Source organism: Notamacropus eugenii, chromosome 1 (assembly GCF_028372415.1).
Source record: "Notamacropus eugenii isolate mMacEug1 chromosome 1, mMacEug1.pri_v2, whole genome shotgun sequence".
Classification (NCBI taxonomy): domain Eukaryota; kingdom Metazoa; phylum Chordata; class Mammalia; order Diprotodontia; family Macropodidae; genus Notamacropus; species Notamacropus eugenii.
Genome location: NC_092872.1, coordinates 740,042,957 through 740,068,952, shown reverse-complemented (window position 1 = coordinate 740,068,952; position 25,996 = coordinate 740,042,957). Strand labels below are relative to the sequence as shown.

Genomic DNA, 25,996 nt, shown 5'->3' with positions numbered 1-25,996 from the left:
ATGACCTATATTGAATTGCTTGTTTTCTCAATAAGGGTGAGTGGGGAGGGAGGGAGAGAATATGGAACTCAGAGCTTTAATAATGAATGTTAAAAATTGTTGTAACATGCAACTGGAAATTAAGATACACAGGTAATGGAGTACACAAATCTATTTTACCTCACGGGAAAATAGAGGGAATAGAAGGGAATGGGAAGGGAAGGGAAGGGAGGGAAAGGGAAGGGAAGGGAGGGGAAGGGAGGGGGAAGGGAGGGGAAGGGAAGGGAAGGGAAGGGAGGGGAAGGGAGGGGAAGGGAAGGGAAGGGAGGGGAAGGGAGGGGAAGGGAGGGGAAGGGAAGGGAAGGGAAGGGAGGGGAAGGGAGGGGAAGGGAGGGGAAGGGAAGGGAGGGGAAGGGAGGGGAAGGGAGGGGAAGGGAGGGGAAGGGAAGGGAAGGGAGGGAAGGGAAGGGAAGGGAGGGGAAGGGAGGGGAAGGGAGGGGAAGGGAAGGGAAGGGAAGGGAGGGGAAGGGAAGGGAAGGGAAGGGAAGGGAGGGGAAGGGAGGGGAAGGGAGGGGAAGGGAGGAGAAGGGAAGGGAAGGGAGGGGAAGGGAGGGGAAGGGAGGGGAAGGGAGGGGAAGGGAGGAGAAGGGAAGGGAAGGGAAGGGAAGGGGAAGGGAGGGGAAGGGAGGGGAAGGGAGGGGAAGGGAGGGGAAGGGAAGGGAAGGGAAGGGAAGGGAAGAGAAGGGAGGGGAAGGGAGGGGAAGGGAAGGGAAGGGAGGGGAAGGGAAGGGAAGGGAAGGGAAGGGAAGGGAGGGGAAGGGAAGGGAAGAAGATTGAGTAAAGAAGGGAGGACAGACTGGAGGAGGGGGTGGATGGGGCACACACTGCCCTGGGGTGGAGGGTGGGGAGAGATGGGGAGAAAATTTTGAATTTGAATCTTGTGGAAGTAAATGTTGAGAACTGAAAAGTAAATATTTTTTGAAAGTATATATTAAAGTATATATAAATATATATATTAAAGTATATTTTAAAAATTAAAAATAAACATATAAATATTTTTGAAAAGTATATTCCAAATCATTAATGATAAGTGAAGTACAGATCAAAATAAACCTGAGGTTTCTTCGCACACATTGCAAATTGGCAAACATGACAAGAATGGAAATATTCAATGTTAAAGGGGTAGTGGAATGATAGGTGCACTGATGCTTTGTTAGTAGGGCTGTCAATTGGTATGTCCATTGTGGAAAGTAATTTGGAATATGCAAATAAAGTGCCTAAAATCTTCATTCCCCCTTGACCCAGAGATTCCATTATCAAGATTAAACCCCAAGTAAGCCACTACAGCCTCTCCATCATTTGTAATTTTCTCAACTATAAAAGTTGAGAGGAGGCTCGACTCAATGTCCTCTAAGGTCCTCCCTACTCTAAATCATTGATCCTCTGATTAGCAATGCTTCCTATGGAAGGATAATGTGCAATCACCTTGAAAAGACAGACTAGACCCAGATTGTGAAGGGATGTTAGTTCCAATAAAAGGCCCTTGGATTTCATCCTAAAGGTCATGGGGAGCCACAAAAACATCTTCAGAAGGAAATTGTCATGTCTAACCTTTTACTTAGGGCATCACTTTGTTAGGTAAGTGCAGGACGGATTTAAAGGACAGAGGCTTGGGGCAAGGAGATCAGTTAGAAGACTATTGCAATAGTCAAAGAAAGAATGCAATAAGTTGCAATAATTAGACCATTCACTATTTATTGGCAAATGTGTTGGCTTGACCAAGAAGCTTCCTATCCTCATGGGAGGTTGAGGCTGGGCTTCCAGGGTTCCATCTTCCCTTTCCTTCCCACCCAAAAGTCTTCCCCTGTCTCCACTTCAATTCATATGGACGGTAATGGGGACTGGGAGTAGGAAGGATATGTTTGTGATCTTTCTTGACTCCCAAGTACTCAGACAATATTTTCCTTGATATTGTTTCTGGACAGTGAGTCCAACTGGAGATCACAGAAAATATTATTTGTTCCAGGATATTCCCATTTAAGTGGCTTTTCACTTTTTCTCTAAGTCTATTTTGACACTGACTTGTGAGATAAGAGAGGAAAGGGATAGCAAACAGGAATTTCTCTCCCACACTCACTCTCATTGAGAAACTCATAAGTTTCCCAATTGAAAACCACTAGCTCAAATGCACTGTTCAGGCCATGGACAAGAAGGTTTATTCTTGTAATCCTCTGGGGGTAATAGCAAAGGTGTTCATTTGTGTTTCTAGAATATTCTTTTCCCAATAATGATTCTGACAATACCATTCCCACTAATAATGATGATAGGATCATAGACATCTAGTGCAATTCCCTCATTTTGCAAATGAAGAAGTTGAAGACCTAGGGAGGTTACATGCTTTGTCCAAGACCACACATCTAGCGTGTGTCATAGACAGGGGCAAACCCAGGACTTTCAGTTTCCAATACTTCAGTGATCTGTGATTTCATCCACGTGGGTCTTTCTCACACCAATATCCTTTACAATCCCCTTTTCACTAAGATCAGGGGCTCTTATCCTGGGGAATATTATCCTGCCTTTAAATTTTTTTTATAACTTAATGTATCCTAGGACTCAAGCTCATTTACATAATGCCATTGCTGAAGAAGAATAATTCAATGCTTAATCCCTGAATGAGAAGGCATGGAGCATCAAGTTGCACCTTATGTAGTTTGTCACCTTATGTAGTTATTTTATAGATTTAAAAATATTATTCTGAGAAAGGATCCATAAGCTTCACTAGACTGTCAGAAGGGTCCAGCACCCAAATATGATTCAGATTCTCTGGTTAGAGATGAACATCAAGAATTTCTGAAGCTAAAAATTCATCACCCTGTAGACCTGGATATGAGTTTCTCCAAGTTAATCTAAGCTGTTCCTTGGATAACAGATAAAAAATAATCAGATGAGGTCATAAGTAAGAGGTGGTGAGTTCCCATCCTTGGAGGCTTTCAGCAGAGACTAGACCACCACCTGTTGGTCAGCATGGGAATTCCTTCCATACATAGGTTGCAGTAGGTGGTGACTGGAATGCTTTCCAACTTTCCAGTTCTGGGATTCTGGGACACACAGTCCACCATAGTGTACATGCTCCAAGTCTTTCTAGATTGATGGGATCTGCCACCTCTCACACTCTGATCATAAAGCTTTGCAAAGCACACTTTCTCACTCTAAGGAGGCATCAAAGGATGGCTTTACTTGAGGATTAGTCATTACAAGACTCTGCAAATCAAGTGATTTCCTCTCCCTACAAATCTGTTTCTATCATCTAATTCATTGCCTTCATACCATCTATGCCAGGCAGCTACGGAACGAACTATTCCTTATAGGTAATGAGAGAACACTGTCTTGATTTGTTCATTCTAGATTTTTGACATTAAAAGTAATGTCCTGAATCACCTCCAAATCTCTAGCATTTATTAATGATATGAATATATGTGTATAATTATAGACATATATCCATTATGTATGCATTTTTATCTTTCTATATATATGCTAATCTCTGAGGGCAAGGGTTATTTTATTTTGATCTTTTATCATCCACTGACATGGTGTCTGGCATAGAGTAGATGGTTGATGGTTTATGTGTATCTACATACATATGTGTATATGCATAAACAGACAGATGACAGATAGATAGATAGATAGATAGATAGATAGATAGATAGATAGATAGATAGATAGATAGATAGATGGATGGATGGATGGATGGATGGATGGATGGATGGATGGATGGATGGATGGATGAATAGATGGATAGATGAATGGATGGAGAGATAGATGGACAGATAGATAGATGGATAGATAGATAGATAGCTCTTTGAGGGAAGAGATTGTTTCACTTTTTTCTTTGTAGTACCTAGAACAGTGTCTGGCACATAATAGGAGTTTGTTGATTAGTTGGTTAATGTGTGTTTATGTATATATCAATTAAGAGAAACATGATTTGATATAGATACAGACATATGTAGCTAATGTAAGTTCTGGGGATTCTTATCCCAATCTCACTTATGCTGATAAGTTGAATCCCCAGAATGAGGATGGCTGTGTCTCTCCCTCAGAACTGCCTATGAAAGATTGAGGGATGTCTTCCTAATGCTATTAGTTTGACTTCCCCTCATCCTGAGGTGTTCTCCCTAGTATCAATCACCAGTGCCAGTCAATATCAGTCACTAAAGATGTATTAAGTTCCTGCTATATGCTGAACACTGTGGTAAGGTCTGAATATATAACTTGAGTGTATTATTGAATTACCCAGTGAAAAATACCTCAATATTATTTTGTTAATTAGCATTACTTAGTTTTTACAAATGGTTATTTATTAAGAATATATATTTATTATATATATCAAGAATATTTATGTCAAATATATATAAGAATATATATATCAAAATATTTCAAACACAGAAATACAAAACGTCTTCCTTAATCACAGGTAAGGGGTGAAGAGGGATCACATTCCCCCTTTAATCATATCATTCCCTAAGAAGAATAAACGCAAGATTTTTTTATAATTTTATTTTTAATTTTTGAAAACATGTCCATAAAAAGATGGTTGCACATGAAACTGTAAGTGTAGTATGCTCAACTTGCTATTCCTTTCGAATATACAACAAAATTATCACATGCATTTCTTTTTTTCCTTTTTTTCTTCTCTCCTGTCCAATAGAGGGCTACTGTTGAAAACACACACACACTCACACACTTATCATATGTGTACATGTTTATATCCATATAATTATTCCATACATGTATTTATGAGTACTCTCTCTGGATGCAGATAGCACTTTTCTTCATATGTCCTTTATAATTAATTTGGGTATTTATAATAATCAAAATAACTTATTCTCTCAAAGTCACTCTTAAAACAATATTAAAGTTATTTCTTTAAGGCATCTGTCACACTAAGTTCACTTCCAAATGTGGCAAAGGCTTGGGACAGAGTAGTTCCCTTGCTGCAGGGCACAATGTCTCAGCTGTTTATCTACTTCTGGGCTGAGTCAAATGCCTTGCTCCTCAGGGCTGCTCTGCTCCCTAATCTCAGCTGTCAACAAACTCTAGGATATACTCCACTTCCTATCCTAGGCAGCTTGCTTTCCTGACTGGTTGCAGCTCAAGAGGTCATAGCTATCATCAGTCCTTAATCTGATCATTAATAATCCTTCATCTATGGGGGAAAACTGGGACACTAATGCACTGTCAGTGGAGTTGTGAACTGATCCAACCATTATGGAGAACAAATTGAAATTATACCCAGTGGGCTACAAAACTGTGCATACCCTTTGACCAGTAATACCACTACTAGGTATATATCCCAAAGACATCCAAAAAAGAGGCAGAAGGAGGATCAAACCATTCCGCAGAGAAAAGACCTAATGTCTAAAGCCCCACAAAGTCATAGGCAGAGCTGGGATTAACTCTCCAGGCTCCCAACTCCCAGGTCAGCATACTTCCTGTCACACGATCTCTGTAGCAGCAGCAAAGCATAGAAAAAGCAAATGGGCTTGAAACCAAGAGACCTGGGTCTAAATTTCAGTTGTGATCTGTCCTGGATTGTGGCTTTGGGCAAGCACCTTCCTTTCTCTAGGCCTCAGCTTCCTTTTCTGTAAAATGGAGTTAATGATATTTGAAATGCCTGCCTTCTGGGGGAACTGAGGGTGAGTCTTTGAAAATCTTCAAGCTTTGCAAGAACATGAGTTCTGAATTCATCTTGTAAAGCAGTCAGCCCCACGTCCAGCTCAAAGGGAAGACAAGTTTTTTGGGGGGGATGCCCAAGGAACCCACAGCAGCTGCTCCAACCATTCTCCTCTTCACTGGTATTGCTTGTATGCTTCTATGGCTGGTTCTATCACATGAGCTGTCTGAGTCTCAGTTTCCTAGTTTGTAAAATGAGTGGGTTGGACTACATGGCCTCTGAAGTGCCTCCCAGCTTTAGACCTATGATCCTACAGCCTCAGTTATCATACTGTGGCCACTCAACATCCTATCCTCCCTCCTTATGATCACTCCCACCTCCACCTTCTCTCAGTAGATGACCTCACTGGTTGCTTTACTGAGAATGTTAGAATACAAGCACATTGAAGGCAAAGAATTCTCAATTCTCCCTTCCCCCCCTTCTTCTCTTTCTTCTCCTTCTCCTTCTTTTCTTCTCTTTCTCCTTCTCTTTCTCTTCCTCTCTATTTGTCTCCCCCTCTCTCTCTTTCTTCTGCCTAAGCTTCTTCACATCCCTTTAGTTTCTCAACCCTGGACTGCTGTAATAGCTGCTGGTGAGTCTGCCTGCCTCAAATTTCTCCCTCCTCCAGTCCATCCTCCATTCAGTCACAAAAGTGTTCTTCCTAAAGCACCAGTCCAACCACATCATGCCCCTACTCAATTGACTTGAGTTGCTCCTTCTCACCTCCAAGATCAAGCATAAATCCTCTGTCATTCAAAGCCCTTCATAACCTGGACCCTCCTCTACCTTTCCAGTCTTCTTACATCTTGTACTCCCCCACGTGCTCTTCCATCCAGTAACATTGACTTGTCACTGGAGAATCTCCACCTTCCAGCTTCCCGGGCTTCCTTCAAACTCCAACTAAAATTGTACCTTCCACAGGAAGACTTCCCCAATCCCCCTTAACTGTAGTGCTTTCCCTCCATTGGTTATTTCCAACTTATTCTGTATATGGCTTGTTTGTGTATGTTTTCTCTCCCATTAGGCCATGATCTCCTCAAGAACTGGGACTGTCTTTGACCATTCTTTGGATCCCTCAGCACTTAGCAAAGCACCTGTCACATAGTAGGCAGTTTATAAATGCTTGCTGACTGACTAATTTTAAGTTCTAAATCCATGGTCCTCCCAAAAGCCCACATGTTCATTATATAGAAGAGGAGACAGGTTCAGTGACCAACTTTCCAGAAATCATAAAGCTAAGGACAAGATTGGAAACTAGATTTTCTCATGTCAGACCTGACATTGTGTCCAGTACACCACACTAACTCTAGTAAGATATAGATATTATTCCCATTTCCCCGTAAGAAAGCTGAAACACAGAGAGTTCAAATGAGTCATTCTTGATTGCACAGAACACAGAACAAGCCCTGACTTCAAGATTAGTGCTCTTACCACCAATCCATACTGCCTACCAATCTCACATCATTAGCTTCTTTTCTTTCCTACCACAGACCCTTATGGTTTCACAGTTATGATGGAGAAGTACATTCACTGACTCAAACAGAGAGAATAAGGGACAACCAGGAACACCCTCTCTCTGGACTTACCCACCACTGACTTAGAGGGTTTCTACAGAAACAATGGGGAGGAAGTAAGGGAGCTAGATGTCCAAATCTGTTACTTCCTCTTCCATTGCTCTTATGAGGATAAAGGTACTGCTCTCCCCACCAAGAACCAGAGTCAGGAAAGACTCCCACTGACCAGGCTGCTCCTAGGGAGAAGGCAGGACAGACAGACGGAGAATCTCAGAAAATATCACCCAGAGAAACATGATACCTCTGACTGAAAAGGGTGAGGCATTGGGGATCCTTGGGATGGGTGGAAAAGTCTCTGGAAAACCAGAATCAAAGATTTGGATCTGGAGGTATCTTAGAGGTCACCAAACCAACCTCCTCATTTTATAGATGAGAAAATGAAGGCCCAGAGATTGTCTTGCCCAGGATCACACAATGAGTCAAAGGGTGAAATTCAAACCCATATTGTTCTAACTCCAAATCCAGTCCATTATCACTATACCAAGCAGCCTCAAGTCTTGTTCCCTTGAGTTCCTTGCTTAGGTCTGATTTGAGGGTGGGTGAAGTTTGCTTGATGAGTCAGAAGGATGGGGGGACAAGAGAGTGAGTGGCCTGAGGGTTGGTAATCTCTTATGAAAAGGAATTTGTTCACAAAATATTTCCCTGCTCCCCTCCTACTCCAAGTATATCTTGTGTCCCATACTGAGGCTTGAGGCAAAGGAAAGATGAACCCTAAACTGTATCCTCAAGCAGTTTATCTTCTAATAGAGGAGACAAGGCAGCCCCCTACAGTCAAAAAAGCCTCAGGATGCAAGATGAACTTAGAGTAATACAGCTAGTCTTGGGTCCTGGCTCTACTGCTCCCAAGTTGAGTGGTTTTCTTTGAGGCTCAGTTTCTTTATCTGTAAAAGAGGTAAGGAATGAATGAGCAATGAACCAGAGGGTCTCCAAGATCACTTCTCACTATAATATGTTATTTCTGGGACTAGAAGATTTCTGGGATCCCTTCCATCTATAACATGAAAAAAGGTGGTTATTAGAGTCCTTCTGCACTTTTCAGACTATGTCAGGAGTCTTATATCAAGTTCTGGGCTCCACAGTTTAATAAGAAGATGGACAAGTGGGAGATTATCCAAAGGAGGACAACCAGGACACTGAAAAAACTTGTGTCTATTTCACATGTGAATTAGAGACTTGTAACCAGGAGAATATTGGAGGTAGGGGAAATGATAGCCATTTTCAAGTCTTTAAAGGCCCAACATGTTGAAGGGATGATACTTGGCCTGTTTGGTCCCAAGGGACAGAACCAGAAACAATGGATCAGTTAGGTTTAATGTTGGGAAAAACTTCCTAGTGATGAGAGTTATTCCAGAGTGTGAAGCCTGGAGAGATGGTGGTTCCTCTTCATGGCATTTTTCAGGCCAAGGATGAATAATCAATTGTCACATATGTTTCAGTGGTGATGCTTTTTGGATATGGGCTAAACTAGATGGATGCCCTGTCACCTCTGAAATTCTGTGATTCTGTGACTCTTTGACCAAATTAGTCCATCAATTTGTGATGCCCATGTTGTGCCAGGCCTTGTGTTAAAGCAGAGGAGTCAAGAGGAAAATGAAACAGCCCCTGAGATCAAGAACCTTGTATTGCATAAGTGGAGATAACATCTAGATAAGTAGAATTCATGTGGATTAAGGGGTCCCAGATTTCTGGTCTGGATCTATCAATCAAAAAAAGGTGTAAACGAGTTGAGAATCAGTTCTTTATCAACTTGGGAGAAATGAAGTGCTCTGAGGCACTACATGTAATTAGATGGTACTGAAAAGGAATTGCGTTTGGATTACTCAAAAGAATTAGATGCACGTCTGGGCCTAGATACATTAGCTAAAGCAGTCCCACAGGAAAGAAATCAAACTTCCTCTTTCCTAGAAGGGGAAGATGTCTTGTGCCTCAATGTGAGCCAGAGGGCATCGAGGGAGTGGGGGTGAGGGAAGTGATCCCAAAGGGAATGTCAGAACCCCCTACCCCCAACCTTTACATTGACCATTCATCATAGACACCATCTCAGATGTGAGTCAACACAAAGTGGACATACCAAGGAAAGGCAGTTTCAGAAAGAAAGAAGAGAGACGTATAGCAAAGGACCCTGCAAAGGCACAGCCTAACAGAGAGTGCCATCTCAGGGGAACTCATGAGCATAAAAGGGCACCAGATTAAGAGGAGCTGTGACTTACTCTTCAGTCATCTATGTTTAAGCCAACTCACTCCAGGAAACTTGTGTATGTGTGAGAGTAGGTCTTTTATTGAGAGACTGTTTTTGTACCAGCTGTTCTTACTAGCAAATCTCAGTAATACCCTTTTCTAAAAACTAATTAAATGTGACTGACTGATAACCAATGGGGAGCATACTGGATGAGGGCTTGCGAGCAAAAGTACTAGGGAAAAAACCCAACCTCTCAGATTTATTCCTACCACCTTGAGGTAGTAACCAGCCACCTCTTCTGACTTGCCAATTTGAATAATACTTGAGAGTAGACCTAGAAGAGGTGCCACCTAACTGTTTGCAAATTAAATAAAAACTATTTTTGAGCTGAAGTACTAGCAGCTGGAGGGATCTGGAAAGGCCTAGGTAAAAAGATAGTGCTTGAGCTGAGCTTTGGAGTAAACTCAGGATTTCAAAAAACATAGATAAAGAGGTGAGGGCATTTAATGAAAGAAATTCTTACTTGACAGATAAGGCTCAGAGAAAGGAAATGACTTACTCCAAGTCATACATAGACTAGAGATTAGAGACATTATTCCAGGTACAGACAGGCAAATTAGAAGTTCTTCTTGGATCCAAAGAATAAAGGGAAGGTCCTAGAGTGAGGTCCAAGAAATATACAATCAAAAGAATCAGGACTTCTGAGGGCCAGCAGGAGAGGTTGAATGAGGGCAATGACATCAGTCACAGTATCAGGGTATGAATCCACTGGATAGAGAGGAAAGGGGATGGGAACTGGACCTAAAATTTCAAGGGTTGAGACAACTCCTGGAGACACAAAGTCTAGAAGTGAAAGTTGTAGCTCATAGTCTTAGAGAGTCACCAAAGTGATATCAAACTCAAGGACCACCAAACCACACAAAGGGATCCCCAAAAGTTGCCTATTGTCTTAGGAAATCACATGTTAACATTATCTATATTCTATTTCATTTTTACTTATTTTGTTAATTATTTCCCAATTACATTTTAATCCACTTTGGCCCCACTTGGGAGCGTATTGTGGGCCCCAAGGGAATATGTTTGATCCCTCTGGCCTATATCATTGAAAAATTAAATAATTTGCCTAAGGTCACAAAGCCCATATTTGTGAGAGACAGACCCTAAATCTTAGTTTTTGTAGTTTCAAGACTTGGTTGTTGTCCTGTGTTCTCAGAGAGAACCAAAATGATGTCACTACATTAGCCAAGACACAATGCAAGCAACTGTGACTGATAAGATCAATATGAGCTCAGAACGCTATAGCACAAGTCAGACTAGTTCATGTGAACATTTGGAGTGGGTTCCCTAAATTGATGCATCTCATGTTTCCTTTGAGCTACTTCAATTCTGCTATACTCATAGAGCACAGCCCTTTCTCTGATGAGGGCATGCCAGGATGGTCAGTCCTGTGTGAGTGTCTCCCATGTAACACAATCAGTTCCAAAGTTCTTGAGAGAGACCTTGAGAGTATCCTTGTATCGCTTTTTCTGACCACCATGTGAGTGCTTGCTTGGTGTGAGTTGTCTTTTAGGCAAGTGTATGTTTGGCATTTGAACAACGTGGCCAGACCACTGGGGTCATGTTCTTTACAGTAGAGTTTGAATGCTTGTCAATTTAGTTCCAGAAAGAACCTCAGTGTCTGGTACCTTATCTTGCCAGATGATCTTCAGAATTTTCCTAAGACAATTCAAATTTTGCCTAAAAGACCTTTTTAGGGAGAACTCATGCAAAGCAAGCACTCACACAGTCAAAAAAAAGCAATGCAAGGACACTCCCAAGGACACTCCTAAGGTCTCTCTTAGTTTCGAGGCTAATCATACTATACCAGGCTGCCCCTTTACAGGGGAAAGGGGAAATAAGGCACATTAAATATACAACCACACACATACTCTGTAGCCCAGACCTAACTCCACTGGGAGTTTTGTTTTCGTTCTGATCTTTGCCAGAAGTCCACATGTAGGAGAGGAAGTAGGCTGGACTGGAAAGATTCCTAGTACTGGAGGCCAAAAACCTGGGATGGGGGGTGGGGTGAGGGGAGTCTTGATTGTAATAGTTCCAAGAGGTGTCACTAAAGGCTAGTCACAACCTCTGCCCTTGCCCTGAACACTTGCACTGCCCTCTCCTAAATGAGGTATCGATCAGCTTGTGCCTGCTGGCCTCTCCTCTCCTGTTCATCTCTCTGTCATGCTACAATACTTTACCCATAAGGTTCCTGTATTTCTATTTCAAGTTCCTCAAGTTCCTCCATGTGGATCAGATCAGGTCTATAATAGCAGTTCCCCCTTGTAACTTCCTCCAACTTTTGAACCATAAAATGATCATTTAGGGAAGTCCTGTGCTTGTTTATTTGTTGTCTGAGACAGAGCTCCAGTAAGCATTAGGATGCTGAAGTCACAAAGTGCTACAATATCATGCTTTAGGGCCATACTCATCATGTTTCCCCAACTCTTCATTTCATTTCTACTTCAATCCAGGTGGGGTTAGCATGTCCACCTCATCATATCACTTCTCTTTCCCTCTCCCTTGCTCTTTATCCAAATGTTCTTCTTTCATCATACTTCCTGCTCTGGGTTACTGGATTTCCTCAAAAGAATGTACCTCCTTACAGTATAATAATGTATAATCAACCCACTTTTACCTATTTTATTCCCCCAGAGACACAATCCAAGTTATAAAAATCATCATCCTACCACTTCTCAGGGATATTTAGGAAGTCAAATTATCTTTTTTCCATTAGGATCTCTTATTGTCCTCCTTTTGAAGCAACTAAGCGGCAGAGTGGATAGAATACTAGGCTTTGGGTACAAGAAATCTGGATCCAAATCCTCCCTTAGGCACTTATTGGTTATGTGACCCTGAAAATTTAACCTCTCTCAGTCTCAGTTTTTTCCTCTGTAAAATGGAGATAATGATAAGTACCTACGTTATAGGGTGACTGTACAAAACAAATGAGAGATAAGATGTTTTGCAACCCTTCAAATGTTCATTTCCCTGGATTTGTGTATAGCCATCAGCAGACATGGGGTGTTATTGAGGGCTCTCTTCTGGGAGATTGTCTTCTAATTATTTCATCTACCTTTCTTCTCCTGTGTTATAACTCATCCATTGTACAGTGCCTGAGTGATGTAGAAAGTTCTCTCCTTTCCATTTTCTTTGAACTGTAAAGTTCCCTGTATTACATAGGCTTCAGGGAAAAGGTTTTTTTCTCTCTCTTTCATGTTAACATTTATTTAAAGTAATTCATGCATCGTGCTAACCTAAGACAATTTCAAATAAGCATACAGTATGAGAACACAGACTGAAATAATGCCTGAAGACCGAGCCATTCAGTACAATTGAATGACATCATGAGACTGTTTAAGATACAGGACTGAGAATGAATTTTTCAGACCTCCTTCACATGATTATGTTGGAGCATTTCTATTTGGGAGGGGAGGTATGTTGCCTTAGCATTTCAGAGTTCTCAAACTGCTCCAGTAATTGTAGGCACAGAAACTCACATTTTCCAAGGCACTTAATTCACTCCTTTAAAGCCAAGTATAGAATTATCTAGTCATTCTGATGGGTAGGAAGATAGACCAAGAAATAATCAACATTTCTTGCTCTTAAATAGATTCATCTTAGGACTCATCCTTTGTCTCAGGTGAGGTAAAAGACTACTTACATTTTTTTCACAAATGCAAAATAATATTTGACCTGAGATTTTTGAAATACACTTTCCAATGATGTTTGCTCCCCATAATCTGCCTCCTTCCTACATTTCCAATCTTCTCACACCTTAGTCTCCTCCATGAATCTTATGATCCAATGGCATGGGCCTTGGTCCTCACACAGGAGCCTTCTGTCATATTTTCAGGTGTTTTTCAGTTGTGTAGAAATCTTTGTGACCCTATTTGGGGTTTTCTTGGCAAAGATACTGGAGTGGTTTGTCATTTCCTTCTCCAGTTCATTTCACAGATGAAGAAACTGAGGCAAATAGGGTGAAGGGATTTGCTCAGAGTCACACAGCTAGTAAGTATCTGAGACCAGATTTGAACTCAGGAAGACCAAGACTTCCTGACTCCTGATCCAGTACTCTATCTACTCTGCCACCTACCTGCCCATATATCCTATTATATAACCTCTTTATAATCCCATGCCTGGAATGTTGTCCCTCCTCATTTCTACTACAAGTTTCCCTGGCTTCCTTCGAGTCCCAGCTGATACCACATGTTCTACAAGAAGCCTTTCCTGATCTTCCTAGTGTCAGTACTTTCTGTCTGTGATTATCCCTCATTTACCTTCTATATGTCCAGTTGTTTGCATAGGACCATACCTTGAACCCAAATCACTCTGGCTCTCACTGACTGGCCAACAGTAGGTCCCAGACTAAGCCCTACTTAGTCCTTATTTGGGCCCTGAGGGCTCAGAGTGAAGGTAAATACCAATTGTTTCTTTTTTGTCCAGAAACCCCAAGGGTCTTCCCTTCTCAGACTGATTTTTTTTTTTTTACTAGGTAAAGGAGGCCATTCTTTGCTTCATTTCTTACCTAGCCTTAATCATTGAATGGGCATTCCCTCAGTCAAACTGAAAGCTGTTAAAAACCTTAACTTAACAAGGCCAAGGTCTCCCACTGCATCTGGGGCTTCAGTTGTCTTGATATACATTTTGCCACTGGAGCCAGAAGGCTTCAGAGAAGAAAATGAGACTGGTGACTTTGCAAAGTTACATCCAATTCACTTGCATTTCATGGCATCACCTTCCTGATGTCATGGTCCTCTTTCCAAATGAAGGACAAACAACAGTCCCTGAATTGTTTGCATGCTTGTCTTCCCCATTAGACTGGGAGTTCCTTGAGGGCAGGCATTGCTTGCAGCCTTTCTTTGTAACCTCAGCTCTTAGCACTGTGCCTGGCAAGCACTTGATCGATATTTAAGTTGATTTGATTCGCATGTTGCCATCATAATCTAAAGCAATGCTGGCCGTGACTTTGGAAGACCTGAGTTCAAATGTGGCCTCAAGAACTTATTAGCTATGTATCCCTGGGGAAATCATGTAACCTCTGTTTGTCTCAGTTTTGTCATTGGGAAAATAAGGGTAATAAGTCATCTACCTCCCAGAGCTGTGGTGAGAATCAAATGAGAGTATATTGGTAAAGTGCTTTGCCCACCTTAAACTACTTCATAAAAGCTATTGGTGTTATCTAGTGAATCTATGAATAGCAATTGTAGGACTGGAAGACTGCTGACCACACGAGGCATCCTCTATTTTTGCCACGTCACAGCATTTAAGCTATCATGCAAACCACTAAAATCATGAACCCAACTTTACACATGGGTGATTTACAGCATCTTGCTCATAGTCTGACCATTTTTAATAGTGACAACTTTAAAACAGAACAACACCCAAATCCTACCTTCTTCATGAATTTTTCAATAGCCAGACTTGGTTATAAATACCCAATTTCAAAGATTTTAGTTCAAAGTTTAGACCCAAGCCAGACTTTTATGACAAAGTTTGACTCCTGAAATAGGAGTTTATATTGGTGGAATAGAAGCGTCTTGAGACCTTTTGCCGTAAAGCCTACTAATATTTGTCATGGCATTAATGCTTGCTTAAACGTAAGAGAGCTTTTAACTGTTAGTCATCAAATAGTCATTTCCAGAAACAAGACAAAATTATCTTCTGAAAAAAAAGCTCCAGTTATTAAATTGGTTAATGTTCTTTCATGCTATTTTTAGTTTGATGCCAGAATGAGATCAACGTTATCCAATCCTTGGAGAATATTATTGTATTACAACACGGAGATCAGATAATCAATGAGTCTTTATTAAGCACCTACTACATACTAGATACTCTGTAATCTGAGTGTAAATTTCTTCAAATGCAATTGACCTTCCCACAGGAAGTAAACATAGAAACTACTGCCTAGTTTGTTCCATCTTGACAAAACATGCTCTTGCTACAGTAATGAAAAACATAAGGAAGCTGATGATTTCTCAGCTAAAGCTAGTTTAAATGCCAAGAGTCACTGAAGTAATGCTACTGAAGCAACTGTTTCTTAAAGCTTAATAGGGTACTGTCACAAGATGCCCAAGATCTGAAAGTGCCACCAGACAAGAGAGAGAGAAAACTATAAAGAAATATTTAGATATAAAAAATAGGTTATGGACAAGATGGGAGGAGTTCATGTTAGGAAAGTGAGGAATATGAAAACGAAACAAATTTATAATTAATTCTTTGGGGAAGCAAAAAGATAGAAGTGAAGAAATCATCAGAAAACTGAAATTATAATAATAGCAGTACTTTAAGGTTTGCAGATACACATACATACATATATATGTACACACACACATATATATACACACATATATATATATCTCTATCTATATATCTCTATCTATCTATGATCACAATAAACTTGTGAAAAAAGTACTTGTATTATCCCCAAATGAACCTGTTTCTTAATAGCCCTTGTTAGGTGCACTCTATCCCTGGCCAAGAGCTTTTTCTACTGATGTATCTAGCTATAGCCCAGATATTCAAATTCCATCTCAGATATCATCTTCTTAGCCATATGTTTACTCCCCAAATTTGCTTTCTTTTCTGAATCCCTCTACCTTAGTAGAAGTGAAAATACCACCTATTTGCCTGAAACCTTCACTGTTTTTCCCTAGAATTCCATAATTCTTAGTAATACTTTCCAGGTTTTTTCTGGTGGTATTATGAATTTATTTGTCCTTACACAAAACACTAGAAGTATGTAGTACTTATGAAATTTGACAAGTCTCCAGAAGCTTTCCACCATGACCCAGATACTTATCATGAAAAGATAGGAATCTCCTTGGTTGTGTGAGGAAAACATAGATCCCTTAGAATGGAGCTATTAATCATCCTTCTTCATGTGTTCTCCTGTTGACCATGACTTGATGCCCACTCACTTGGGCTCATTCGTCACTCTCCACCATCACAAACACAAGAAGCTGCTTCCTCTAGAGAAGGTTTAACTCCTCCTCTCCAGGAAAAGCCTTATATCTGTTAGTTCCAGATCAGGACTCTCTTCTTCCCTTCCTTCCCAATGTCCCCTTCCTTCACCCTCCAGTCTCCCGGTACAGATGAGAATCTCCTTGTGCCTCTTAACCTCCTTTTTCTCCTGGGACTTTTCCTTGAATCACTTCTTACGTTGTTTCAAGGAACACTTCATTCTTCCAGATAACCTGGAAAGTAGACATCTGTTCCTCTAGCCCTTTCACTTCTACCATCACACATCCTCTTTAGGTCACAGCAAAATCCTCCTCATCCCCATAAGTGTTTGAAGTAAGTCTGTGGTCTTGCATCTTCCCCTCTACTTGCCCTGATGGCTCACTAGTATAGTAATATTGGATATCTACCACATATATCTTCTGCATGAGTGTTCCATCCATGTTCCATCATGACCCAAAATGTTTTAGGGTAGACCCTTGCCTTTTCTGAAAATAGGATGCTGCAATCTGCTTAGCCTTTAACTGGCTATTAAGACATTCCTGTCATGACCTAGCATAGAAGCAAACAACACAATCAATAGGCAAATGTTCAATTATTTAATTGAATCTTTTCATGTTTTCCATCTTCAGTTGTATCGTCCTGTACTTTCTGAGCCCCTAGATAGTCTGTCATTGTAGTGGGGTTAGGGGAAGGCATGAGAGACATATGGCTAAATTTATTTGACAGTAAGCACAAGATAGAAAACACATAATGCCTTTATAACATAAATAAAACAATCCAAGAAACAAAGATCAAATCAGCTGATTTATTTAGAGCAACCCATAAGGTTCACCTTACTCCCCTTGGGTTATCTGTCTGCAAAGGCAGTCAGGGAGGGGTTGACACAAGCAGAACCCAAAACGTCTTAACACCTCACACCAAGCCACGTCTTCCCTCCTCCAAGGTTCTTCCTACAGAATAGAACCTAAGCTTCCTAGACTTCAGCCAATATGTGGCTCTAACTTAGCTGCCACAAGCCCTCAACAGGACCCTTCTCTGGTCAAGGAAGGCTCCTCCTCATTGTCCTCCAAACATATCATGTTCCTTTTCTTATGCTAGCCCCACCAACCACTCCATCAATCAAGGTCCAATATAATTCTCACTCTCCACTGATGAATAACTGACTTCTCCAGCAGAAGGCAAGTCTTCTTCATCTCTCAGTTCCCAGTATGCTTTGCATTGGGACCTGGCATGTTGACATAGTAACCTACAGTGCCTTGTATGATATTCTATGAGTATTTCTTCTCCTCTAACCACTTGAGATTTGATGTTCCTTTAGAGCAACAACACTGTCTTCTATTTAGTATCACAGTCCTGGAACTGGAAGGGACCTCTGGCTATCAAGTTCCATCATTTTACAGGTGAAGAAACTGAGGCACAAAAGTAAAGTGACTTACCTAAGGTCATACAGGAAGTAAGACACCAAAGGTGGGTTTTGAACCAGGACCTCTGACTCCAGAACCAGGATTCTTTCCACTGTACCATTATGGCTCCTCCTTCTTCCTTGTCTCTACAGCACCCAATCATGTCATGGAATATTTGCATTTTCCTGGGCAGGTTGATTAACTTTCTCAAAGAGCTGAAATGAAGACCCAAGTGGGTCATGTCAGGGAGAGAGATGTGACAGTAGCTATGGTAGTCTCTGAATTCAACTCAATTCTATCCAACAAATGTTTGGAAGGTGAATGAGAAACTCTTTAATGACAGTATGATGCATAATTATCTGTGTTTGTGTATTATCCCACTCCGTGAAGATGAGACTTATGTCTTCATTAAATTTTCTTCTTCCCCCAAACTCTAGCATGGGTCCTTGCACACAGAAGGTGCTTACTAATGTGCTTTGAATACAGGAGGTACTTCATGCAAAGATTTGCTGAATGGATGAATGAATGAATGAATAGCACTTCTCGTGTGAAGAAGAACTGTGGGCTAAGCCCTGGGTAGATCCAAAAGTCATGGTGAGATGCAGTTCTTGTCCTTGTAGAGCCCAAGTGTTAATTACTGGATCAGACACTAATTATGGGCAACTCTAATGCACCATGATCCAGGACGAAAGCATCCTAGTTAAGGGCTATGGGATTGCAGAAGCAAAAATGTCTGTTACCAACAGGGGAGGGAAGATCAGGCTTCCAGGAGGATGAGCAGATTTGAACTGGCCTCTCAAGGATGGCTAGAACTTCAATGAGTAATGATAAAGCGGGAGGTGATTTCAAGGACAAAGAGCACGGAGCCAGGAGGTTACCATATGTACTCAGGCAGGGAGTTGAGCTGGTAGCAAAGAGTGGTCCAGGTTGGTTGGAGCATAAGCTCTATTGAGGGGGAGGGAGGTTATTTGGGATAGGACTAGAGAGTGATAATAGTAATGGATTCTACAAAGCAAGAGAGAGTCATTGACGTTTGGGAAGAGAGGTGGGACAGAGAAAGACTGATGGAAGGATTATAGGTAACTATTGTCGCATGTATGAATCAGATAAAAATATGAAGAGGAAACAAAATATATTAATAATAGTGTTACATTTACTTTGCATTTAAGGTTTGCCATGCATTTATAGGTATGTTGTCTCATTAGATAAATAACTTCTGGTAAGACCTTAATCCTGGGTGTATCTTAGAAATATTGTAAGGCAGTGGAAAGAACTTTAGATTTGGGACCTGGGTCCAAATCCCACCTAGGACACTATCTGTATGACTTTGGGAAAGATTCTTCACAATCTGGGCCTCAGTTTCTACATCAGTCAAGTGAGGATCAGGGTGGCTAATTTTGCCTCTTCTGGACCTAAAATTATGATCATAATCAGGACATCCAAATAATGGAGATGTTGGGTAGGATCTATCTCTGGAAGCCACAGTCCCCAGGTCCTGCTAATAACTCTTTCTGTCTTTCCCTTGTCCAGACTTCAGGAAGCTAAGGATTGTCCAAACTGCCCTGACACTTGTGGTTCTTGCTCTGGCTACCGCCCTTAAAGTTGTCATCATTCTATGTAAGTTCTCACCCTAGCGCCATGATCTGTAGGGCTACAGACCTTAAATCTCTTTTTCTGATCAGACTAGGAGCAAATCTTGGGAGGGAGCAGAGTCTAAAGAGACATAGGGGTGGGAGTAGGGGGTGATTGGCACTCCACAGACAATCCTTCTGTTTATTCTTCTGAGATGGAAAAAGTCAGAGGAATATAGAATTCTAATAATTCAACCACTTACTAAGCACTACTGTATGACAGGTACAGTGCATACAAACGTAAACTTGAGAGTTTCTGTCCTCAAAAAACTGACATTTAATCAGGAGAAACAACATGTACTTATTAACATATACCTCTGTGTGATGATGCTCCAAGTGTCTAGAGTGGAAGGATTAGGAAAGTCCTCCTGTATGATATGGCACTTGAGTTGAGCCTTTGAAGGAAGTGAAACTTATGGCACCTATGTGGTACAGTAGATAGAAAACCAGGCTTGAAGTCAGGAAAGCTCATCTTCCTGAGTTTAAATCTGACCTCAGACATTTATTAGCTGTGTGACCCTGGGAAAGTCACTTCATCCTATTTGCCTCAGTTTCCTCCTCTGTAAAATGAGCTGGAGGAAGAAATGGCAAACTGCTCCAGTGTCTTTGCCAAGAAAACCCTAAATGGGGTCATGGAGACTCAGACATGACTGAAAAATAACTGAACAACTGAAGGATTCTAAGAGGAGAGAGTACATTCCATGCATGAGGGATGGCCTCTGCAAAGGCACTGAGATGGGAAATGTCAAGTCATGTGAGCAGAATCTGTGAACTAACCAACAGTCCAAGGATCCCATTAAGTGTCAGAAAGACTAGCCTGGAGAGGCAGTGTGGCATAGTAGAAAGAGTCAGGAAGATCCGGGTTCCAATGCTGTCTCTAAAATTCATCAGCAACACAAGATTGAAACCCTGGTTCTCTGACTCCAGATCTTTCCAGTTTTTTCTCTACCACATTGTCTCCCTTATCTGTTGTTTTCTCTCAATAGAATTTAAAGCTGGTGGCTACAGGTATTGCTTTGGAGGACATAATTGTCAGGCTTGTAGTTGTTTCTACCCTGTCCTTTCTATTGTTTTGTCTCTCAGCTTTTAGTCAACCACATTGTAACAATAAGCATCTCTTTTAAATCTGGAGATAATGTAATGGTTTCTCAGGTTCCCTGGAGTCTCCTCTTCTAATGTTTTATGGAGTTTAAATTTAGCAAAAAGTTAGAAGTATAATAACAATAGCTCAGAGCCCCCAGTTAGGAAAATAATTAACATTTAGGCAAATATTTGTATCTATGCCATAATTTAAATGAATGCTTATGTCTAACTAATCTATGGCCTCTTTATGGCTGAGAAAAAGTTCAGGTTACCAGAAACACGGAAGTAAAGAAATTAGCGAAGCATGTTCCAGTGTCTGTTAATGAACAGGCACTGAGAGAGGAAGTAGGGAGAAGACAAGACAGTTTCTGTGAGCTTCCCTTAGTTCTTGCAAAAGTCAGTACAGCAAGTAGCTTCAGCCCAAGGCTTCTGATACACGATGTCTCAGTTTTGCTCCTTGATTTCTCCTCTGGGTCCAGTTCAATTCTTTTCACTTCTTGGCCTTGTGACACCACTTTTTGGTAGCTCCATTCCTGAGATCCTCCTTCCTCTCAATCTGTCCCTTGAAGGCTGTTTGTATCTCTTCAAGAACTCAGGGTCTTGACTCAGTTTCCCATTCTAGTCAAAGATCTTTAAATCACTCTTACGACCCAAATGGAATGTTCATCCTTTTCAGCTACAAGTTCCAAGATGGCAGTCAGTTCCCAAATCTCTACTCTAAAGGGGACTTATCAGTGTTTACGGAATTGGATGATCTTCTCTCTCAATGCCATGACCCTGTGATTCTAGATCTTCAAGGGAAAAATGAGCAACTTGAGAGGGCCAAGGTCTCCAATGCAGCTCTGAAACAGCAAAACCGTGAGTGCCCTCCCCTCCCCTACACCCTTTGCACTGACCTCCAAACTCCTGCCCAGTCCCTTTATCACTCAAACTTCAGTGTCACATGGAGAGATATCCAAGGGGCAAGCAGCCTGTTCCTCCTCTGCTAGTTTCCTCACTGTCCCTCTTTCTGGCTACTTTAGAAAAATGGAAGGAGTGAAAAGTACCTCCTCTCTGACCCAACAAATGTTCTCCTTCTTTGACATACCTGGACCCCAAGAAACTTCTGATCAGACAATAGTAGCCTAACTCTGGCTCCATACTGACCAAGCTTTGGTCATTGCTCTTTGTCCAGCCCTGTTCAGGGTCTAGAGGCAGAACTAAACCCTGTTCAGCTCTGGTCTCCCCCTCCACTCATCCTCATTCCTCTTTTTCCCAAGAAATCCTTGTTCAGAGAATCTCAGAGCGCGACAATGTCCATGGTGGAAATCTCTACTACTTTTCCTGTGGCAAAAGATCCTGGAATGATGCTGAGCAGTACTGCATGTCAAGGAGCTCCCACCTGACCTCAGTGATCTCAATGGAAGAACAGGTCAGTGCTGTCCTTGGTGCCCCTAAAAGTGGGAGGTGTAGAGATGTCAGTAAATTGAATGTCCATGGGTGGCTCACTTTGCCTCTTTGCCAGTCTACAAGGGACCCAAACATAGTCTCACACATAGTTAAGGCTTATTGAAAACACACAGAGAGGCATAGACTTGTGATCCTGGATAAGTCATTTAAGCTTTGCCTCAGTTTTCTCATCTGTAAAATAGGAGTAATCATAGCACCTATCTCCCAGGTTGTTGGGAGAATCAAATGCTCACATGACTTGACATTTCCCATCTCAGTGCCTTTGCAGAGGCCATCCTTCATGCATGGAATGTACTCCCTCCTCTTAGAATCCTTCAGTTGTTCAGTTATTTTTCAAATGAGATAATGATTGTAAAGTGCTTAACACAATGCCTGGCACATAGTAGAGTTAAATAAATGAAAACTGTCTTTATTACTATTGCCCCACATCACGCATCACACATGTGTAAAAGGCAGGAGTAGCTGGCTCAGGTACCAGCTCTTTAAAGACTATACAACATCTAATCAATACAGGTTGATTTTCAGGGTAGGGTGGGGTGAGGTAGGAGAGCCCAACCAGCTGGGAGAGGAGGACAGATGTAATGGAGAAGATGTGTCTGAGCTGAACATGGAAGGAAACTAGAGCTTCTAAGAGACAGAGGAGAGGAGGAAGTGTTTTTCATCCATGAGGAAAAGATAGGAGATGAGAAATATGTCATTGTCAAAGGACAATAGAAAGGTTCATGAATAACAACTATTTACCTAATGCCTAATACATGTGCTATGTTCATTGTTTTAAAAATCTTCCATCTATAGGTGCTATTATCATCATTTTACATTTGAGGAAACTGAGGTAGACAGGGGTGAAGTGACTTGCCCAAGGTTACACATCTAGTAAGTTATTGAGGCTAGATCTGAACTCAAGTCTTCCTAGCTTCAGGTCTAGTGCTCTATCCACTGCCCTATTTAACTGGGAAGTTATAAATAGTCATTCTGAAAAGATAGGTCAGAAACAGAAATCAGGTAGAGAAATTTATGTTTAGTCCTAGGGTTAAGGAAGTCATTGGAATGTAAAAGTCAGAGGAATGATGTGATCAGATCTATGTTTGAGAAAAACACACACACATGCACACATATACACACATTATACATACACATTGGAATAATCATAAGCATACATAATTCACACATAAGTACACACTCAAACATGTATAAACATACACAGGTACCTTTTCAAAAATATTCTTTTCACTCCATAGGACTTTCTTTATACAAAAGCCAATGGTACCTACTATTGGATTGGACTGAGTAACCAAAATGCTTTAGGCTGGCGATGGACTGATGGGACCCCGTATGATGAAGCCCAAAGCAAGAAGTGAGTCCAGTACTCCTCCCTCTCTTTCCTTCCCCCTTTCTGCTCCAAAAGAGAGATTTCCCCAAGGAAAACTCAGGCTGAACATTTAGTGTGGCCTCTATGGGAATGTATGTTCTGTGTGTGTATGTGCATGTGGGAGGGTGTGTATGTGTGTGTGCATGTGTGTGTGCATGTTTGTGTGTGTGTGCATGTGTATGTGTATGTGTGTGTCCCCAGGAAGAGAAGAGCTTAGGATAGGCCATGGTCCTGGGTGTGGGAAGGGGGACATGATAGAGCAATCATCTGGGCTATCTCCAAAAGGATTAGACACTGTGTCCCTGGAAGCTCACCTCCTATGCCCCAGTCTTTCCAAGTTCTGGCTGTGGGCTGGGCATTGAGACACCAGGCTATGGCAGCATCTGAGGTCAAGTCTCCCTGAGACTGCTTCACTCCAGGATAGGGTCCAAACCTAGGCATGGGAGATTTTGTTAGTCCTTGGTGACCAACTGGGAATGCAAAGGATTAAGCCCTCTTATTTCAATGATCTCTCTTGCCAGGTTCTGGGCTAATGGGAAACCAAGCAATGAAAAAGATTGTAACTGTACCCATTTCTGGGCAAAGAAACAAAAATCATGGAATAATTTCATTTGCACATTTTCTTCCAAGTTTATCTGTAAATGGAACTGTGAGTCATCTGGGATGTGCCAAAACATATAAACATCTGACTCCTGAATGCTGCTGACCCACCACTCCAGAAGCAATGGGGCACATGGCAGACATTGGTCCACCTGCCATGGATAAAATGGAGTTTATGAGTGCCATTTTCCTCTTCAATTTTAACTTCTCCCAAAGGAACCTAAAAGACTACATAATGGTCTGATCATTTGTGTGAAATGATTTCCCCATGCCTTCAGGCAGCCACAGACCCTTCTTGCTGGAGCAACATCCCAAGCTTGTGCCCTTGTGATTCATTCATTTCTCAGGTGCCCCTCACATATGCCATGTACTTTTTGCCCAGGCACTTTCCTCTTCCTCCTTAAGCTGAGGAAGTAGATTGAGGAAAGGGTCCTGACATAAGACTTCTTAACTGTCCTGCTCCCCCAAGGAGAATAGATCCCGAGATTCCTACCTACTGATCACAAGGTCTGGAAATCACAAGATCCCAGTTCACTGTAACTCTGAAAAACCCCCTCTCTCTGTCCAGGGATGGGAAGCAAAGCTTGACTGCTTTGGTTTCCTGCTGGAGATCCAGGAAGAAAAAGGTGCCCTGTCAGATTAAAATGTACATTAAACAATCAGGACTCTGTACTGAGCAAGGAGAGATGCGGATATGTGATAGTGTGGGGCAGGAGGCATTATATATAATACATACAGATGACAAATGCAATTTTGTATACATATACACATATAGATAGAGAGAGAGAGAGATTAGATAGATAGATAGATAGATAGATAGATAGATAGATAGATAGATAAAATCTGTTGTGAATCATTACGTGCTACATAAATACAAACCTTTGCCAAGATCTCATTTACATTTTCTTAATGGCATTTATATAGAACTGATCTGGAGCAGGACTGTGATGAACTGATAATTCAATTTTCAGCATGAGCATGCTTGCATACTTCAGCAAACATACCTTGAAAATCAATAGCTCCAAATCAGGACTTGGTTTGTTGTTGTGTTGATTATCTTAGCTTTTGAAAAGTGTTAATAATACAGATTAAACTTAAATGTGTGTCACGAGAACATTTTTTTTGAAGAACCAGGTTGTTAAGCATTTACCAACACTCCCCTGGCCCTGGGACATGTCACCAAAGACAGCACTAAGTCACTAAGAACAAATCAATATACTGCTATTGCTTTAAAAAAAATTAATATTCTATGTACTGTTGTCCAGGTGGATAAAATAGTTGTTTTCTGTAGTTGAATAAAAGAATTTGGATAAAGACCTATGTCCACTTTTGTCTCTGTCCCTGGTGTCCAGCAGTGTACTGAGCACATAGTAGATGCTTCTCCAATGACTGTGAATGAATGAATGAATTGTAACTTCCTGACCTTTTCATGGACCACCTTTAACTGACCCAGAGTCCCAACATTCAGTAAAATTCAATCAGTCTGCATAACTTTTTCCAGGATCCCTCAACTTCACCTCCAACAAGAGCTTGAGGACTGGACCCCTTGAGACCCTATTAAAAATAGCACATGTTGCCTCAGCAATGGAGGACACTCTGCTCCCTGTCCTTGAACCAATCTGCTGTTGCTCCAGTCAAGTCAGAGAGAGCAGACTCTAGGCTCATTGCTTAACACTTTACTTCTGTCATTACCAGGTCATGGGACCATATACAATCGTCAGTCATGCCATACGACATTCCCCATCCCCATTGACCACCCACTCATTGTGAAACTCTGACATCCCTTGATCAGAACGCTGGAAATGGAGTTAGGAAAGCTACATTTAAATCTGACCTTATTACTTACTACTTGTGTGACCTAAGGAAGTCATCTAACTTTTATGAGCCTCAGTTTCCTCAATTGTAAAATTGGGATAATAATAACATCTACCTTGCGAGGTTGTTATGAGAATCAAATGAGGCAATACTAATAAAGTTCTCAGAAAGGTTCCTGGCACATAGTAAGCACTACATA

General features: G+C 41.3%; 1 protein-coding gene across 2 annotated transcripts; it reads left to right on the top strand.

The window, feature by feature from the left end:
* Window positions 1-7,365: 7,365 nt before the first annotated feature.
* LOC140518558 (C-type lectin domain family 4 member K-like) lies at window positions 7,366-25,298 on the top strand. Of its 2 annotated transcripts, none has more exons than XM_072630951.1 (6): window positions 7,366-7,522; window positions 19,381-19,467; window positions 21,354-21,422; window positions 21,824-21,975; window positions 23,252-23,367; window positions 24,013-25,298. In XM_072630951.1, exons 1-6 carry the CDS (start codon window positions 7,501-7,503, stop codon window positions 24,086-24,088), a joined length of 522 nt encoding a protein of 173 aa, XP_072487052.1. In that variant the 5' UTR covers window positions 7,366-7,500; the 3' UTR covers window positions 24,089-25,298. The 2 variants fall into 2 exon arrangements, with proteins under 2 accessions (XP_072487052.1, XP_072486976.1); XM_072630875.1 differs by having other exon boundaries at window positions 7,367-7,522; window positions 23,904-25,298.
* Window positions 25,299-25,996: the final 698 nt, after the last annotated feature.

Excerpts from the sequence above, each read along its gene's own strand:
- LOC140518558 (XM_072630875.1), top strand. The coding sequence starts at position 7,501 with ATGATACCTCTGACTGAAAAGG. Across the intron at positions 7,523-19,380 it reads GATACCTCTGACTGAAAAGG|ACTTCAGGAAGCTAAGGATT; the intron begins GTGAGGCATTGG and ends TCCCTTGTCCAG. Across the intron at positions 21,976-23,251 it reads TGATCTCAATGGAAGAACAG|GACTTTCTTTATACAAAAGC; the intron begins GTCAGTGCTGTC and ends TTCACTCCATAG.